At 39.5% G+C, this 17725-nt stretch overlaps 1 protein-coding gene across 1 annotated transcript in view; it reads right to left on the minus strand.

Moving 5' to 3' along the window:
- bbx (BBX high mobility group box domain containing) overlaps positions 1–15821 on the minus strand; it is a 29421-nt gene extending 13600 nt beyond the window's left edge. Inside the window, exons 1-7 of the mRNA XM_073479844.1 lie at positions 15745–15821; positions 14307–14383; positions 2114–2285; positions 1721–1975; positions 720–924; positions 568–635; positions 291–365 (exon numbers count right to left, since the gene is read on the minus strand). Coding sequence (XP_073335945.1) covers positions 291–365; positions 568–635; positions 720–924; positions 1721–1975; positions 2114–2272 — 762 coding nt within the window. The 5' untranslated portion in view covers positions 2273–2285; positions 14307–14383; positions 15745–15821. The remainder of the gene's footprint in view (positions 1–290; positions 366–567; positions 636–719; positions 925–1720; positions 1976–2113; positions 2286–14306; positions 14384–15744) is intronic.
- Positions 15822–17725: the final 1904 nt, after the last annotated feature.

The raw sequence follows: 17725 nt of genomic DNA on the forward strand, positions 1-17725 counted from the left end.
ACTCAAGTAAAGTTCATGTATCTCAAAAATGTAATAAGTATGTACCTGCTACTGTGTGTTACTTTCCACCACTAGCTTCTGCAACACACCATGTGGTGACTAGGTAATATCTTGTTTGTAAATGCTGATTTGTATACAGCTTTTCTTCCTGGATATTGTTATCTTTTTCACATATCTCCATCTACACAGACCACATCAGTGACCTGCCTTAAAGAGACAACACACATTCAAGTGTCTCAATTAAAATATACAGAGAATAGGGGTAAGAGAAATACAGTCATAGAACACACCTCTTGCTCATCCCCTGGAAAGGACCTCCCTTCGCTGACCGTGTCAGGTAAACTAGGTTTAGTGCAGGAGGGGATCTAGAGAGGTAGACAATATTGCTGTTACTTAGTCTGTTCAATAAAGTAAATAAAAACTCTTCAAATTCAAAAGCATAATGTAAAAGAACATATTTACGTGTTAAGGATAAAACAAGCATCAGTGATAAGCTTTTGAGGCCATCTATTGGAGTACTGGTGCATTACAAGATTGCATTCATTGGTGGGTTCAACAGTGACATACCTCTCTGTTTGTGAGGGCATGTTCCCCAGCTAACAGCAGCATGCTAAGGCCTCCCATCTTTGTAGGATCTGATAAAGAATGACAGCAGTTTAAAAAACAATCCTACAATTAGTGGCGTTGTTACCAAACTGACAATCGTTCATTATACACACCTGCCATGGCAAAGTTTAACTGTGGCATGCTGTCAGTTTTGGGCACTTTTTTGGCAGAGGTGGAATCCTTGGTTGAGTTGGAAGAGAAGGACCAAACCTTTTTGCGGGGGTTGCTGACTGGCTGACAGGAAGGGCTCTTAACTGGTTTGCTGGTGGTCGGACACCACTTGTAGCCCGGATTTGCCTTCATAAAGGCGTCCTTGTACTGAAAAAAGATCCAGAATCAGTTTGGTTACAAGCAAGTTCGTTAAGCCCCTTGTTTCAAATCATATCTAAATTATTAGATGCTAAGTATTTTTCTATAAAATTAATCACTGATGACAAAATGAGGAACAATCAGAATTACATTTGGGGAAAATGTACATCCTTAGTTATTATTTATCAGTCAGAAATAAACACACAACACACCAACTGTTATTTTGCTGTGTATGAAATCACTCCCTCATTACTACTGACCATACAACACACATTTATGGTGTCTATTATATGGGGAGTTCATGCACATTTTTTGTTTTGCATCATCACTGACAGGTGCAGTGTGTGTGATAGTAAATTTCGCATCTATCAATGTGATACATTGCATTGTGGGATTGAACACACCCTGATGAAAGTTGTTTGTGCAAGTTTCCAAAAAGACCTGTGTACACGTGGACTAGGTCTTAGCTGGAATGCATTGTTATTTTCTCCTGGCTGTTATTTTGTTATATGTTTGTGTTGACCACGCCATTATTTGACTTTAATTTGACTACTGGTTTTTGTTTGTGTAAAGATGTGGTCAGAGTTTTCTCACTAAAACAGGACTACTGTGAAGCAGAGCTTTCCTCTCTTTGCTTTTCTTCACTGATATATGATATCAAGCTGGAATAGCTCTTTGACTCGAAACAATGTTTAAAAATGTTTCACCAACAGAGCTGCACCAGCTCTTTAAAGAATTGAAAACAATGTATCATGTGTCAAACTGACAAGTCACTTTGACACGAAAAGTCACAGAGCAGTCACACCTCCTTGGCCATGTCAGTGTATTTCTGCTTTTCTTTGGGCTCCAGCACAGCCCACCAGTCAGCCAAGATCTTGGTGGCCCCACGGTTGTCCAGGCGAGGGTGTTCCTGCCGCACTAGAGAACGGTGACGTTTGCAGAAGAGGAGGAAGGCATTCATTGGCCGCCGTGCCCGCTGTTCATTTGAGTCCTCCTCCACTTCTTCTGTTGTGCTTCCACACTGCACCTGTGACCCCTGCTCCTGGCCACACAGCATCGGCTGCTGATAACAAATTTATAAACCATTAGATGCAATACTTTGCCATGTTTTCTGTCACATTCATGTGATTAACTGAAAGATCTGTTGTTCAGTTCGTCAGAGGTAATTAAATGACAGCCAAGCCATCAAAACACTCACCTTCTCCAGCTCCTCTTCATCCTCTTCTTCTTCCTCCTCAGAGAAATCCAGAGCCTTTTTGGAGAGAAGTGGGTGCCACTGCAAGCATTTGCGTTTAGGACGCTTGCCAGTGACCTCCCCTGCAACAGGTGGCTCCTTACCCCTTCCTCCACCCTTCATGGTACTACCGCACCTAAAAAAAATGAAAAGATTGGACACACCATGAGACCACGTCTATAAAAAACATGCACGGCGAAAACATGCATCCTAAAGCAGAGATACCTGCTTCCAAAATGAGTTAGTGTTGTAGGTTTGTTATTGGAGGTGTGATGTTAACTAAACACTAAACACCTACTGTAAGACAGGTGCCCTCAGTCTTATCAACAGATACGCACAGCAATTCCTATTTCAAGATTTGCACTGTTTACTTTGCCTGATGGTGATACACAAACAACAAATGAAGTCTGATTTAGTTTTTGCTCCTTCAGTCATCCATCTCTCAGGAAAGAATAATAGAATACAACTCTTTAATCAGGCGACTGGATTTTCTTAAGTTTCATTATGTATATAGTATTCATGTTTAGACGTTTAAAAGAAACACAATTATACTAGCAAAAATGATTAAATAGAAACACATTTCATTGATCTAATTTCATTTTACAGCATCTTAAAATTTGAGAAAGTCTGTACTGTGCGAGTGTATTGAGTTTTGTTGACAGACTTGAGTGTTTCATTAATGAGTTTAAAAAAGTGTAGGAAAGAAAAACTGTTCACCGCAGTTGATGGCGGCGCCCGCGACTTCATTTGCATACAATGATTACATTTGTTGACTGCAATCAGTGGGTTTAAAGGATCAGTATGTAATTTTATACTGCACAGTCAGTTTATCAGTTTATCAGTCAGAGATTCCAGAGTTTAACTCTTGGTTGAATTATTTGCACTAAGTGGACGTAGCTATTGACACTGTACTATTGCTGATGGAAGGCACTTGGACAAAAGGGTAATGTTCATTTAAGAGTGTGGTGAAACTGACAATGACCAAAAGGAGATGAACCATGAACTTTATTGAAACATGGCATGAACAGTAAATTAATTGATGGACATTTATACAAAAAAAAGGACACTCATTCGCAAGGCATAGTTTCACATATATGTTTTATGTTTTTGAGATCTTGTAATGAAAGAGGAAAATCAGGAAGAGAGCATTGGTTTGTGCCTTCATTCCTCTGAACTTTCACCTGTGTTTTTCAGGAAACTGAACGGCAATGAACCAAAAGTCATTTGTTGCTGAGGTACTTAACATGTTGAGACCCGTAACATTTATAGGTATTGGGAGTACTACTACTAATGTGAACGGTAGAACAAAGCCTTTTGTGCAGGGCTCCATACCAACTTTTCCCATTGGTTGCACTGGTGCACCAAATTCTTTCATTTAGGTGCACAAGTACACAACTTGGGTGCAATAATACTCAATAATACATTAAAATTTAATTTCTTAAAGCTTCCACGATGAGAGCATCGTTGACTCTGATGGACAAAATTTGAGGACTACACGTATTTATTTCTTGTTCTGTATTTACTCCTTGTTGTGCATTATCTCTAACTTATTTTAATAAAGTCTTGAAAATGATAAATGCCTTTTCTTTACACTTCAAACATAAACAACAAACCCATTACAGTTCTTTCACTTTACATGACGCACTAATAATAACAACTGAATTAGGTAAGACTCTTGTATATTGAATACTTGGAACACATGTAAAAAACAATAAAACTACAAAAATAGTATACCTTTTATCATTTAGACAATATACAGTACAATTAACATAAACAACTATATAAAGGAAGGACATCCAGAGGTTTCTTGACTGATTATAATCACAGATCAGTGTTGGCCAACAGGTTAGGCTGTTGATGTCGGTGCTGTCGCAATCCTCTACTGTTTCGGCAGTGATTGTCCTGTAGAAAGAAAAGCAGAATTACCTATCTGACAGTAAATACAGCTTTTCAAGGACCTTGAAATATCATGTTACTTTACAACATTACCTGTCCAACTCCTCAACTCCTGTGGCTGAAAAGTCATCATCTCTGCAAAAATGATATATTACATAAAGAATAGTGGTCTGATCCATGTTGCTATCAGCATCAAATTACACTCACCTGTTGAAGAGAGACTGCAGAAATAGTGGAAACATCAGGGCATAGTTCTGCTGTGAACTGACACTCCAAAGGCTGGAAGTTGATGCGCCCCTCTCATAACTATAGGACACAGAAATAGGCAACATCAGCACATTTATAAAACGTCCAGTTCAGAGTCTATATGAACGAACCATGCATATAAATACCATCTAACAACATCAGCTCACAAATACAATGCAAACTATATTCACAGACTTTTCACACGTGTAGCACACAAGAATTAGTCCACCTCTCACATACAGCTCGTCTGGCTAATGTCCAAACAGCCCAGGGTAACAGTGCATGTGTGAACACTACTATATGGATCAGATCCACAATACGTGAAAACGTACTGTAAACGTACTTTGCAAGTAAATGGTAACGTTACATGTAAATATGTTTAATACGGCAGTAGTCTATCATAGCTAGCTAGCTAACGTTAGCTAAAAACTAACAATGTTAGTGTTGGGCTAATACATACGACAGCAACATAAGGAGCTAACGTTAGCTACGTTGACTACATAATGCAGAGTAATAATACATTCCCCCAACAAAACAAACCAGCTCATTACCTGTCCAACAGAGACACAGCTACCATGGCGTCCGTGTTCAGGCTTTTGACTCCATCAGTTGTCACCATCGTTGAACAGCCACTCAAATGTTGCCTCTTGTTTCACCTCTTGAGCTATCCAACTTCTTTTTGTTTGTAGCCTTCTCCAGTTCGGTCTTCCTTTTCTTGCTCTGTTTGGCAGTTTCACTGTACAGATTGTAAAGCCCATTGAGGCAATGTGATTGTGATTTTGGGCTATATAAATAAAATTGATTTGATTTGATTTGATTTGGCAGTACAAGCTGCTGTAGGTACAGCTGCTAATGATAAGTGTAGCTGTACTTTCTCTGCCATTCTTGTCCGTAAACATTGAGCTCACTCCACCACAGCTCCAGCAGTGCCCTGCGTAGACTCCGGTCATGCGCAGTGAGTGATGGGCGGAGTCGGCACAGGGTGGGCAGGTAAGGACAGATTGATAGACAGGTAGGCTGTCCATACAATATCTTCGGGCCGCTAAAATTGATTGGATGAAGTTATTACAGCCCTGTCGCTGCCACAGACCATGGATTTTTCTCCTTTTTCCCCCAAATCGTTTCATATTTTGATTGCTGTCTGGATGTTAAGAGATTTTATACAAATATGATAAAAAATGTTTCTGAACAGAATTACCAACCCCAGCTTTAACCCATTATGTAAATGATTTTAAATGGGAATAAAGGTGTAGATAAATGTTTTTTCTTTATTAAAATCAAAGCACACGCAACAAGAAATTGTTATATAACCCCTATTGTTTAAAAAATAATGTTACAAAGTGCAGATGTTTAAAATGCTTGACAAACTTGAATAAATAAATCAACCAAAAACATGAATTGATGTAAAAGTTTACATATGGCCCGAATAAATATGACAAGAACTATTTTAAAGTTGTGATGTCTCACAATTTCTATTTCGCTAAACCTCAGCTACAAGCTGGAAAAGGTGAGGCTTGTGTTCAAGCTGAGAGACTCACCTGATCCAGTTGTTCAAAAATTCAAAATTTCAGTTCAAACAGGGCACAAATGGACAGCTGAACAAGCAGTTAACCAGGCCATCAGTCAACTACAGCATCAGGAGATAGTCAGGTGGTTCCAGCAATGCAAGGCAGGGCTGGGGTGGGCACCCGCTCCCAGGTTGTGTTCCAAGGCCACAACAAAGGAGAGGAAAGAGTTGGTCATCTCAGATGTGATCAGACTGGAGGACGAGACATACAAGATCAAAGCTGTGAGCCAATGGCAGCAAAGAAGGCAGACAAAACTGGGAGGAGGTCACTGACAGAACGATAACCTGGGCCAACATGTGGAAGATTCCTCAGGCATAACTGAGCTCCCTCATCAGGTCCTCATATGACACCCTGCCAAGCCCCCAGAATGTACACCTCTGGTATGGCTCAGTACTGCCAACTCTGTGATGTCAACAATCCCATCTTGCAGCATATTTTAACTGGCTGCAAATTAGTTTTGACCCAGAGCCGGTACAGGTGGCACCATGACCAGGTGCTACGAAAACTGGCAGAGGTTTTGGAGGAACAAAGGCTGGAATCAAACAGGATCAGCCCGTCATCCTCCAAACTGCAGATCCGCTTCGTCAGGCAAGGAGCTAATGCACAAAACAATCAACCAGAGGGAATGTTCTGTACTGACACCTGGATGTGAGTGGCACTTGAGAGTTGACCTGGACCAACAGCTAAAGTCCCCACCGGAGTTAACAACAACTTCCTTATAGCCAGACATTGTCCTGTGACCCATCTCTGCCAAGACAGTTATCATGGCAGAACTCACTGTACTGTGTGAGGAACGATTTCTAGAGGTCTCATTTTTCTGTGATTGAATGAGTGGAACACAAACTACTTTGTCACAAAAAACATTAATGAACTTTGGTTCAATAATTAATTTATTATAGGTTTTCTGAAAATTGACCAAATCTGCTGGGTCAAAAATATACATACAGTAATCCTAATATTTGGTTAAATGTCCCTTGGTCATTTTCTCTTCAATTAGGTGCTTTTGATAGCCCACCACAAGCTTCCGGTCCTCCTCTGGCTGAATTTTTAACCACTCCTTTTGAAAGAATCAGTGAAGTTCAACTAAATTTGTAAGATTCCTGGCACGGACTTGTTTCTTCAGCTCAGTCCACATGTTCTAGATGGGGTTCAAGTCAGGACTTTGGGAGGGGCATTCCAAAATAGGGGTTGGAATCACAGGGTACCATCATACGTTACAATACTATATGAAACAACATGCAATACATGGCCCATGATACCGATTTTATCACGATACAGCGATTCTGCGATAATCAATATATTGCAAGACAATGATATAACTATACATCACAATATCTGTCTAACTGAAGAATACTAAATGCCCGTAAAAAGGTAAAGTGCAGGATTTCTCTTTTTATTCACTGCAATTTGGTGTCAGTTTCACAGAATTTGACACAAACTGAGATGAAACACTGAGCAAAAAGTGCATAAAGTCTTAGCATAGTGCCTCTTTTACAAACACAGACTGTAGAACAAGTTTTTCAGTCTGTTAATTAAATTTACAGAATTACAGAAAAACTATGAAAACAAATTAGTGTAAAAAAATACACATTTCTTTACAAAAGGCACATATAAAATTTTTAAAAAAATTGTGCTTTGCAAGCATAACTAACTTGTGTTTGTAAAACCTTCATTTTTAACCACGCTGTACGGGCAGTGGTCCTTGCAAATAAACCCAGCAATGGACTTCTGAAGACTGGAAGCCCTCAGGCACAAGAAAGGAAGCCTGGCATTAAACATTGCATTCACCGTGCTGCAGGTTGACTTACAACGTTAGCATTAGCTGCTTTCTCAATGAGCACATCAGGGTCGTGGCGTTGCATGTTCATGGCATTGCCCATGTACTTTTCCAGACAGTTCTTGCATGTCGTGTAATCTTTATCAATTTTATTTGTACCAACAATGTTGTAAAAGCCAAAGTGAGTCCAGACTTTGGACTTAAACATGGCTAGGGCATCTCTTAACGTAACTTTATTCACATTGCTGTCTGCCATTATCCTACTGTAACTTCTGTTCAAGGTTCTCTCATTAATGTGATATCAAATTGGCAGGGAAATTTGTTTAGAGCAACTTATTTTTTTAAATTAAAATATCAATATTTGGCACCAGCATTTCGATACTTGTATCACACGAGGAGGGACAACGATATATGGATGTATCAATATTTTGTCCCACTCCTATTCCAAAACCTCAATTCTAGCTTAATTTAGCCATTATTTTACCACTAGTGTGTTTGGGATCATTGTCTTATTCGAACACCCAACTGCATCCATAATCCTCCTTCTTCATTGTTCCAATTACTTTCTTTAGAGCACCATTTTAACTGGCAGAACAACAGCCCCACAGCACAATACTACCACCACCATCGTCACAGATCAGTTAGGGCCCCGTCCAAGGAAACGGGAAGTTTGAGGGGGCTGCAAATGTATGGTGTTCTTGGGGTTAAAGGTCTCACCTCTGGCCTCCTAAAATATTGCTGGTCATTGTGACCAAACAACTAAATTTTTTGTTTCATCTGACCGCAGAGTTTTCCTCTCTTTTTTCTTTGTCCATGTGATCAGCAGAAAACTTCAGTTGAGCTCTAGATATTGCGTCTGGATCAAAGGCTTCTTTCTTGCACTGCAACCTCTCAGCCAAAAACATGCTTGCACGCCTTTTCTTGCTTAACGTTATCAAAACATGTCATCTTTTGCAATATTTCTTTTTGAGTATATAATGGTCACACACAGTCAAGAGATGACCAATGCCTCTGCTATTGGTTGCAGGGGGATCTCTCAACGTAACGGTTAATCCAATGTAAAAAACAAAACAAAAAAACATCCGGTGCGCTGCTGTGAATATAGCCATAACGGCAAATATGAATATGGCAAAGTCAAATTATGATCAATAAGAACAAACACCTCTGTTTTGCTATCTGCCCCACAATATTACAAGGATAAGCATTTAAACTGCTAGGCCAGGTCTGTAACTTATTGTACTTGGATGCTAGTACGCTGTCAAGCAATAATACAACAATAATACTTTCTAGCTTTCTACTTTTCTGCTTAATCGCAAATATGAATATGGCAAAGTGAAATTATGATCAATAAGAGTGACATGACAGTTGTTGCAGAAAAGTAAAGGACGGAGACGTAAACATTACGTTATTCATTAAGGCTGGATCAATGCCACGGTGCAGTGGCCAATCACATAAGCTGGCGATCAGACCAGCAGCATGAAGTGCAGTGGTTCTCAAATGTATTACTCAAAGGTCCGCTTCTGATTTTTTTTTAAAAGGTCAGGGGTCCGGAACAATTGGCTATAACAAAATTACATTTCATTTTCATTTATTTAACGTCACATCTTTCAGATCTCATGTCTTTAGTAATTAATTATTTAAAAGTATTAAAAGTGCTGTAATGAAAGAAGAAAGTTCTAAGATATAGGCTGATGTGTTTCAACTAAGGAAAATTAAAAAAAAAAAAACTTTCCCGTTTTAAACGACCTTCATGGCCATTTGAGTACAGATTTCTGAGTTTATGAAGCGCACTTGAACACGCCATTACTTCCTGGTCAGCGCACCTTTTGCTGTATGAAGCGATGTAGAGTTCAGAGTTTAAGACGTGCTCCCGAATGCACTCTGAGTGTGTCAAACTCCAACAGGAGAGGAGAGATGCAGAGATTAATTTATTGAGATAAATGTCACCAGAGACATTAAGTTTTTTTATATATATATATGTAAAAAAATGACTTTCGGTACAAACTGTCAGTGTGACGGAGAGCCTTACAAGATTTACTCGCCAAATGGAAAACACACCCACATTCGGAACTTGGTGTACTCTGATTCACATATTCTTATAACCACATTAGTTGTAGAAACTGTGTACTGGAGAAAACAAGACGCATTATGTATCTGCCATTTAGGAGCTGACAGCAAGTTCTCTGGTGTAATGTGCATGAACTCAGCTGCAACAACACACAACACTCTCTCTACTCTCTCTAACAGTTAATATTGCAATAATGTCAACAACAGGGAAATAAGCCACAATAATGGGATTGCTGTAAATGATGTCTTTATGCATCAGTTTAAAACACATCTGTGGATGCCAAAGACCACTGTAGGACCAGCATGTTTAACCTACTGTGGCAGAGGCATGACCAGAGATCATAAGCCGAGCAGAATGGGTCAGTAGCGTGGCATGTTATTTAGTTAAATTTCTCTGTGTAGCGTTAAGTTTCACTTTCACTTCGGTTTGGTCTTGTCCCCCAGTTTAAAACACAGTAATGATCTGCCTCATCCTAGTTGTTTACTGTTATCTTTAATCCATCGATAAGGACAAACAATCACTAGCAGGACCAGCATGCTAGTAGCAAAACAACAAAGCAGTTTAGCCTTTCAGCAAACTGATCAGCGGGGTTGCCAACAAGTCACACACAGACCATGGAGTGACACTCCCACACCGCCGCACAAGTGCGCTTTACTGGATAAATAGCGCAATGACAAGTCATATTCCCTGCACTTTATTAGGAAAAAAAAAGTGTCAATATTGACGTCTATTGGCCAGCTTTTGGCCAATAACGATTATTCTCAGCTATAATGGGCCGATAAAATCGACCAGCAGATTATTCGGTAGGGCCCTACTATAATTAAGGACAAATCAAACTGTTTTCATTCTTGTCTTATTCTCCTACACTCTTTAGTGCTTATATTAAGAAGTAGACACAGGAGGAAAACCTGCTATGACCAGTATCTGGGTAAGATGTAGAGCTGCAGGCAACAGATGCTCAGGTGAATCTCCAACAAATCAACAATACATGTAAACAACACCATCCACTATGATATTAGCTCTCTGGTAGAGAGCAGGTTGAATTTAAAATGTACTATGTAATTTATCAGGTTTTTTTTGTGTATTACCCCTTGAAGTGGACATTTTAACAACAAAGCTTTATGTTGCTGTAAAATCAAAACAAGTTTCACCAAAATAGATATATGCAAGCAGAAAGATCATGGGAGATTTCCCTTTAACTGAGTCCCTGAAGTTCAGAAAAACATGCATACATCATATTTTACAACACTGATTATTAATACACAGTAGGGGTGTGACGAAACACTCAGCTCACGAGACGATACACGGTGGGTTCACGAGTATGAGACAAGACAATATTTGAACACTATTTTTAAGAAAACTTCAAGGACGAGATATATGACTGGAAAATAGTCTTTTATTCGATCGCAAGTCACAAAATGCAAAACAATGCAGGTTCATTTTGAAATGTTTTAATTAGTAATCATCTTGTAATGAATGTAACTTCCATTCTACTTTCTGACTGAGTACGAATTATCATTTGCAGTAAAAGACACAAACAATATGTAAGCACTGTAAAAGGTTTTGCCATAACAAAACTGACTGGCCTCTCTCCTGTATGATTTTCTGTGCAAACCATTATCAAAGTAGTACTCTCTCAATACTTAAAGTGCAAACAGAGACTGACCAAATTTCTCTTCAAGAATGATACAGAGCTAAGAGCTGGCTACAACTACACTACCCAGCCTAAGCTATTCTAGGCTATTTCGTGCATTGTCAGTCACAATAGTGATGCCATGGTCGGGCCTGTTAAGCTTCCAGTCAGCGACAGCTGCATGTAAAACTTTGGCTATGTTTGCCCCGTGTGGTACTCGAAAAGTCGACGAGTCTGCAGTTCAACATTTCCCATTTCCCAGGCATTTGTCAGTGGTGTCTGGCCTATCAGTGTTTCCTTCGCAGTGGCGGTTGATTTTAGTAGAGAGTTGTGGTGGTTCTGTGGGTGTCTTTGCATAGTGCTTGTGTTAGCCGTGGTGTATGGCAGTGTTTTCTTACAGAAGCTCTTTTTCCACTCAGACTTCGCATTACCAGCGCAGCGAAGGCTCGCCATTTCTCTGCCTTTGTTTGTTCACACTGGACCAAGCAGCTCTGGTGTGTCAATTCATACAGCACGTCTGTGCTGCGGAACCAAAAGAGGCGTGATGGTACAGATCATGACGTCGAGATCTGTGTGTTTTTTTCAACGTGTTTCCCCCAGTGTCCTCCTGTTAATCTAAACATGTACCCGCCGACTGTTTATAATCATATGGATGCTGTTGTAATGTGTTGTGATTGAGATCCTGACCCACCATGCATCATGGAAAGTGACAAAGTTACATGTTTTGTTCTAAATTACATAATTACATAGTCGCCATCAGTAAACAGGACGCTGTCTGACTCTCTCATTCGCGGGGAGGGATGCTGTTTTCTGGGGGAAAGTTCAATGAAGTCTCGGTCGGGAGGGCTGACCGTTGCAGTGATTTGTTTCAATACAAGTTGCCAGAGACAGTAACTACAACAACACAATAGTGGAAGGTGACAAACACATGGCGAGTTAAAAGTTTTTTGCTCTGAATCGCATCACATAATCACCGCCATTCAACTACGGGAGCCGCCTGGCTCTGCTGCCGGGGTCAGAAAGTGTTTATCGGGCAGAAATGTGACGGTAGGACGGACGGGATGACAGACACTTTTCCACGTGTAATTGTGGTATTTTTTACCTCATATAAGTTGCCAAAGACACTACCAGTTACCACATTACTGTTGTTTGGTCCTGTAACGTTGCTTTGCGGGTCATTTCTCTTTTATTTGATGAGTAAAGGATCTGTTTAGTTGTCAGACTGTGAATACCATCGGGCCGACACACTCCTGATCCGCACCTCCGGCTTTTCCATTCACACAGACACCAGCTTGCCTCTGCTGAGGCTCTGATACTATCTCCAGAGGTGGATCAGAGCCGCAGCGAAACTCTCCCCCCTCTCTGCATCTGAAACTTTCACACAAACCGTGATGCAGAATATTGGTGCATGATTGCCGCACTGAAAGGGCAATGTGAATGGGGCTAGTGCTTACATATTGTTCATGTCTTGTCTGTCACGATGCTGTTTCTTGTTTCCACCAGGTACCCAAAATGCTGCCATACAAACGATTTAAAAGTGGTGGAGGCATTTCTCTGCTAATTTCAAGTTCAACGCAAAGACGTTACATTACATCGGTCAGACGTCAGACTTCGTCATGCTGGCTGCTGCTCTGCTATGTACTGATATCACAAGACAGCTTTTCACCTCAACGAGAATTATCGCCACGTTTTGATCTCTTCACACCCCTAATACACAGGCTCAGGAACACTTCCTAAAACCGATGTCCTTAAAAACAGTTTTCTTTCTGTAAATGACTGCTTTCTGTTTTAATTTACATTTAACAAAATGTCACAAGTTGTTATTCACGAATGATGGGAAAGTTGAGCGTAAGATGTACAGGTGGTTAGATGAGGCTCACGACTGTGCAGGAAACCTGAGAGAAAGACCTTTTTAAAAGTCAGTGTGTTCAGCTCTCAGTACTTTTGTAGCTTCTAACTTAATCTATTTAATTTCTCTCTTCCTGTTTGTACTTTCAGACATCTGCTGTGTTTTACTGTTTCACTGTGTTCACTTTCAGCTGTTTCAGGAGTCATGTTTAGTTACTGCTGGTGAAAACGCAACATTTCCTGTAATGCAGCTTCATAATAAAAGCTTTTAAATTACTAAATAATGGGGGCTTTTATTGTGAAGAAGTTATATGAAATGAAAAACGTGTTTGTAACTGAATCAGCACAGCCACTTTGTTAGTGGTAATTCTTCAATGGGAAGACCTGCTTTTTCACTGCAATGCTAACTTTGGTCTGAATCCAGCCTTACGTTTTTAGCTTAGCAGCTACAGTGAAGATTTTGGCTTAATAGAGGGTTTAAATAATGTCTTCAGAATCAATATGGGCAATCAATACAATGTACAATACAATACAAGTATGGAGCCATTTTTTGTTTGTTTTTTGGTTGTTTTTCAAGTTTTTTTAGTTGTTTAGGAGAATGCAGCAAGGCTATTTTGGTGTGAAGCACTAGAAATGTTTTGTGGACTACAAAACCTGACTTTCCAACATGTGGGTGAGTAGATAATTTTACATTTTTGGGTTAAACTTATATTTTTGGTTGCTATACTAATCCTTATGACAGTTAACTGAATATCTTTGGGTAGTGGATAAACAAGATATTTGAGGATGTCATCTTGGTCTTTGGAAAACACTGATCAACATTTTCAGACATTTTACTGATCAATTAATCAAGAAAATAATAACAGATTAATCGACAACGAAAACAGTTTCAGCTCCATACTGAATATTGATAGTTAAGCATCTCAGTATATTTTCCTTCATTGGTTCTTATTTTTCAACATGTTTGCACTTGTTCTGAATGTCTACTAAACATGACACAAATAAAATTAGGCTTTAACAGAAGACTGATTGATTTTATGACTGTATTCTTCTGGACATCATCCACACTAGATGCCAGTCTTTGTATTTAAGGATGCTGAGTGGAAAACAGGGATACTTACTGAAGAAAAACTATGGAAATGCTGTATGAGTGATGAAGATGATTCTGCCACAGCCTTTGTCATGCAATGACGATGACCTATAAAATACAAGACACTGCTCTCAGTCATGTTACACTAGCGTCTCTGCAACAATTTTCCAGCAACAGAAGCTCAGCTGCAGGAAAAATGTGTGCAAAGCAACTTTAATAGAACAGTATTAAGTGACACTGCATAGCACAAGACCTCATCCGCTACAAAATACGGTGGGACATTTTGTCTGATCTGATTACCGATCACTTCTATCGTGCAGTTGATCCGCCCTTGTGGCCAAAAACAAAACATGTAGGCCAAAACCCTGCGACCACTGGATGCATTTCATATAGCATTATAAAGCCTAAATTAAGCTGGCACCGTTGCAGTGGTTATGTTGCTGCGCAGAGTTTTAGTTGTGTTCAGGTAAAACCGCTGATGCCCGATCGGACTGTCTGTCTTGGGAGTGAAGTCTTTAGCTATGTTACTGTATCGAGCATCGCACGTACAATAACAGCACAAAATTCTTAAGGTATGTGAATAAGCTATCTATTTTCCTACCTAATGTGCTCCAACCTCTACGCACACATTTTCATCTTCGTGCAAAATGTCGATCTAATCTCTGACAAGACAGACAAGCCGAATGAGAGTCCATCTTGCTTTGGTTTGGAGAAGAAAACCCAAGTACAGTACAGTAGTGGGGGTATTTCACTCCTGTCAAACTCTCCGATGACAATGTCGTCGAAATGTCTCCCACTCCAAGGAAAAATATCCACAATGATTAATTAAACTGGGGATTTTCTGTCCAGGCACACGCATCTGTGGGCAATGTTTTGCTGGGCAGTAGCTCCATTTTCTAGCAGTGTTACCAGGAATAAAAGTAGCTAGTTAGCTTGCTAGCTCTACAGCTTGCTAACTGGACGTGTCACTGTTTTAACATGCAATGGTTTCCGAAACAGTGTAAGCTTTTAGAAGAGCTGCTGACAAAATTCACGGGCTTAAATGTGGTCACAATACTTGTTTGTGCTATTGCAACTGTTCGTTTACATACAGCGCAGGGTTATGGCTACATATTTGATGCGAATAGGAAGAGAGGGGGGGTAAGTCATACCACCTCAGTGAGAAACAGTTGCTCTGCCATGTATTTTACACGGCGATTTCAAACAGGAGTGAAGAAATATTACAGCAACACAGTTACAGTGACAAGGATGTATGGTCTATAGCACTGGCTATCAATGAAATGTCAGTGGGAAACAAACGGATTCAAAGGGAAATGCCAGCAGGCGGACATCATGTCCAGAGCAGCGATAATAACAATTTTTCAGAGTGACTGACTGAGAGGTTGAGAAAATAGCGACCGGGTGTGAACGTAACATCGCTAAAACCACAAGTTCTCTGTCATGAACGTCTCGTTAATGTGTCAGCATACCTCTAATATCCTGCTCAGGTAGCGGGGGGGGCCTCTCATCATTGGTGCCGTCCACCTTTTTAACTTATTGACACATCATAACAGTTCAGCACTGGCTGTACTCAACACAGATGCATCAAGCCAATTCAAATCAGACAGGAGGAAACCGGAAGCTAAGTGTTTTGTCACCAAAATAAAAACGTTAGCAATTCAAGCTCTGAATCTCCAATTGTATTGCCATCTTTTTAGGAAAATAGAGCCAGATATGGAAGAATGCCTCAGATACTGTACTTAAGTGGCAATACCACAGTGGAGAAATATTTTGCTGCAAGTTCTTAATGAGAGGATAAAAGTATTAGTATCAATAAATACTTAAAACAGCTCAATTACTCATTATGCAGAATAGAATAGTCAATTAAATGTAGTAGAGTAAAAAGTACAGCATTTTCCTTTGGATTGTATGAAATAAAAGTATAAAGAAACTGCTAATACTCAAGTAAAGTACAAGTACCTTAAAATTGTACTTAATTACAAAACTTGAGTGGATGTAGCCTACTTAGTCTTTTTCCACCACTGGCTAGAGCCAATCAAAATAATGTAAATGAATTCTGACGAGACAGCAGATATTCCTCCAAGATGGGCAAACATTGTTCTTTTAACTGTAAATGAGTGTCGTTTAGCTTTGACATGATACATTAAAATCTAAATTATACGTTGTGTATCTCAGTAATAGAGATATTACATCCATAGGCCTCAACCTATGGATGCAATGTATGAAATGTATTTTAAAGCAGCAATTGTATTATATCCCAAACAAACACGCATAAGCTTTTCTTTAAATAAGTCTGTTGTTGTAATAATTTAGGCAAGGTAAGCCAATTTTATTTGATTATTAAAAATATTTAGGAAAGGCTTTACATAAGATATAAAAAGACAGGATTAGTAAGAAACAATTGCAAACAATTAAATACATAATTGGTACAATTAAATACTATTAAATGGTATTTAAAGTGAGTAAAGTGATAGCCGCTACAAAATGAAAAAGTTCAAACCGAATATGATATTAAGAGTATCAACAGAGCATGTAGTAACTCTGTGGCATATTGAACCATTGTACTTACAATTGCCAACCTGTGTAACAAAAATAAAATGACCAAAAAACAATGTGGCCCTTTTTGGTATATTTCACACTTCGGTATAATGTTGCACACACTGTACGTTGATATATAACTCTGGAAACAGAGTATTTGCTCAAAATATATTATCTGCATCCAGCGTCGATACAAGACAACGCTTCTATTTTCATACTGTAAACCGGAAGTCACCTTTGTTATTCTGTCTAACTGTCGACGGCACAGAAACGCAGCACTTTACTAGATGATGAACGTACTATCGGCGGAGGCGACACATTAAATGAGCTCAACCCACAAAAATAACACCATAATGCGTTGATTCTGGCAGAAATACAGACTTGTTCAGTCATATAATGTAATAAAAATCACTTTCGTTTTCCTCGAGGTGGGAACAAAATTTCATCTTGGCTATAACCCTCCCCCTCCCCCGGTTTGCAAAGTGCTCTTACCCAGAATGGCCTGTACTTGCTCACAACATCCCTGACTTAACTTTATCTTTTAGCACGGTCCGATTGTCAAAGGTCACCGAAAATGTGCGGGCTACATCAAAAACTGCGATTACGACTCACTAAACGCTAGTTGCAATCTATCTTCAGTTGAGTGACTACTTGTTAAGCTTCCTGGGTGTCTATGCGCGTGATAACTGATAATAATGTTACAGAAATGTGTAGCGGTAGTTCAAAAGTACATACCTGTCAGCAGCAGTAGTAACGTAAAGCTAGTTGTTTAAGTCTTTATAAAGAGCATTAGCCGTGAAATTATCAACAGTTTTGCAGCATACTGTACATTGAAAATATCCACTCCGTCATGTAATGAGGTATGTGACTGGACACTCCTTTTGATGGACAGTTCGATTTCACCAATGAGAA

This window comes from Pagrus major, chromosome 13 (genome assembly GCF_040436345.1).
Source record: "Pagrus major chromosome 13, Pma_NU_1.0".
NCBI lineage: Eukaryota > Metazoa > Chordata > Actinopteri > Spariformes > Sparidae > Pagrus > Pagrus major.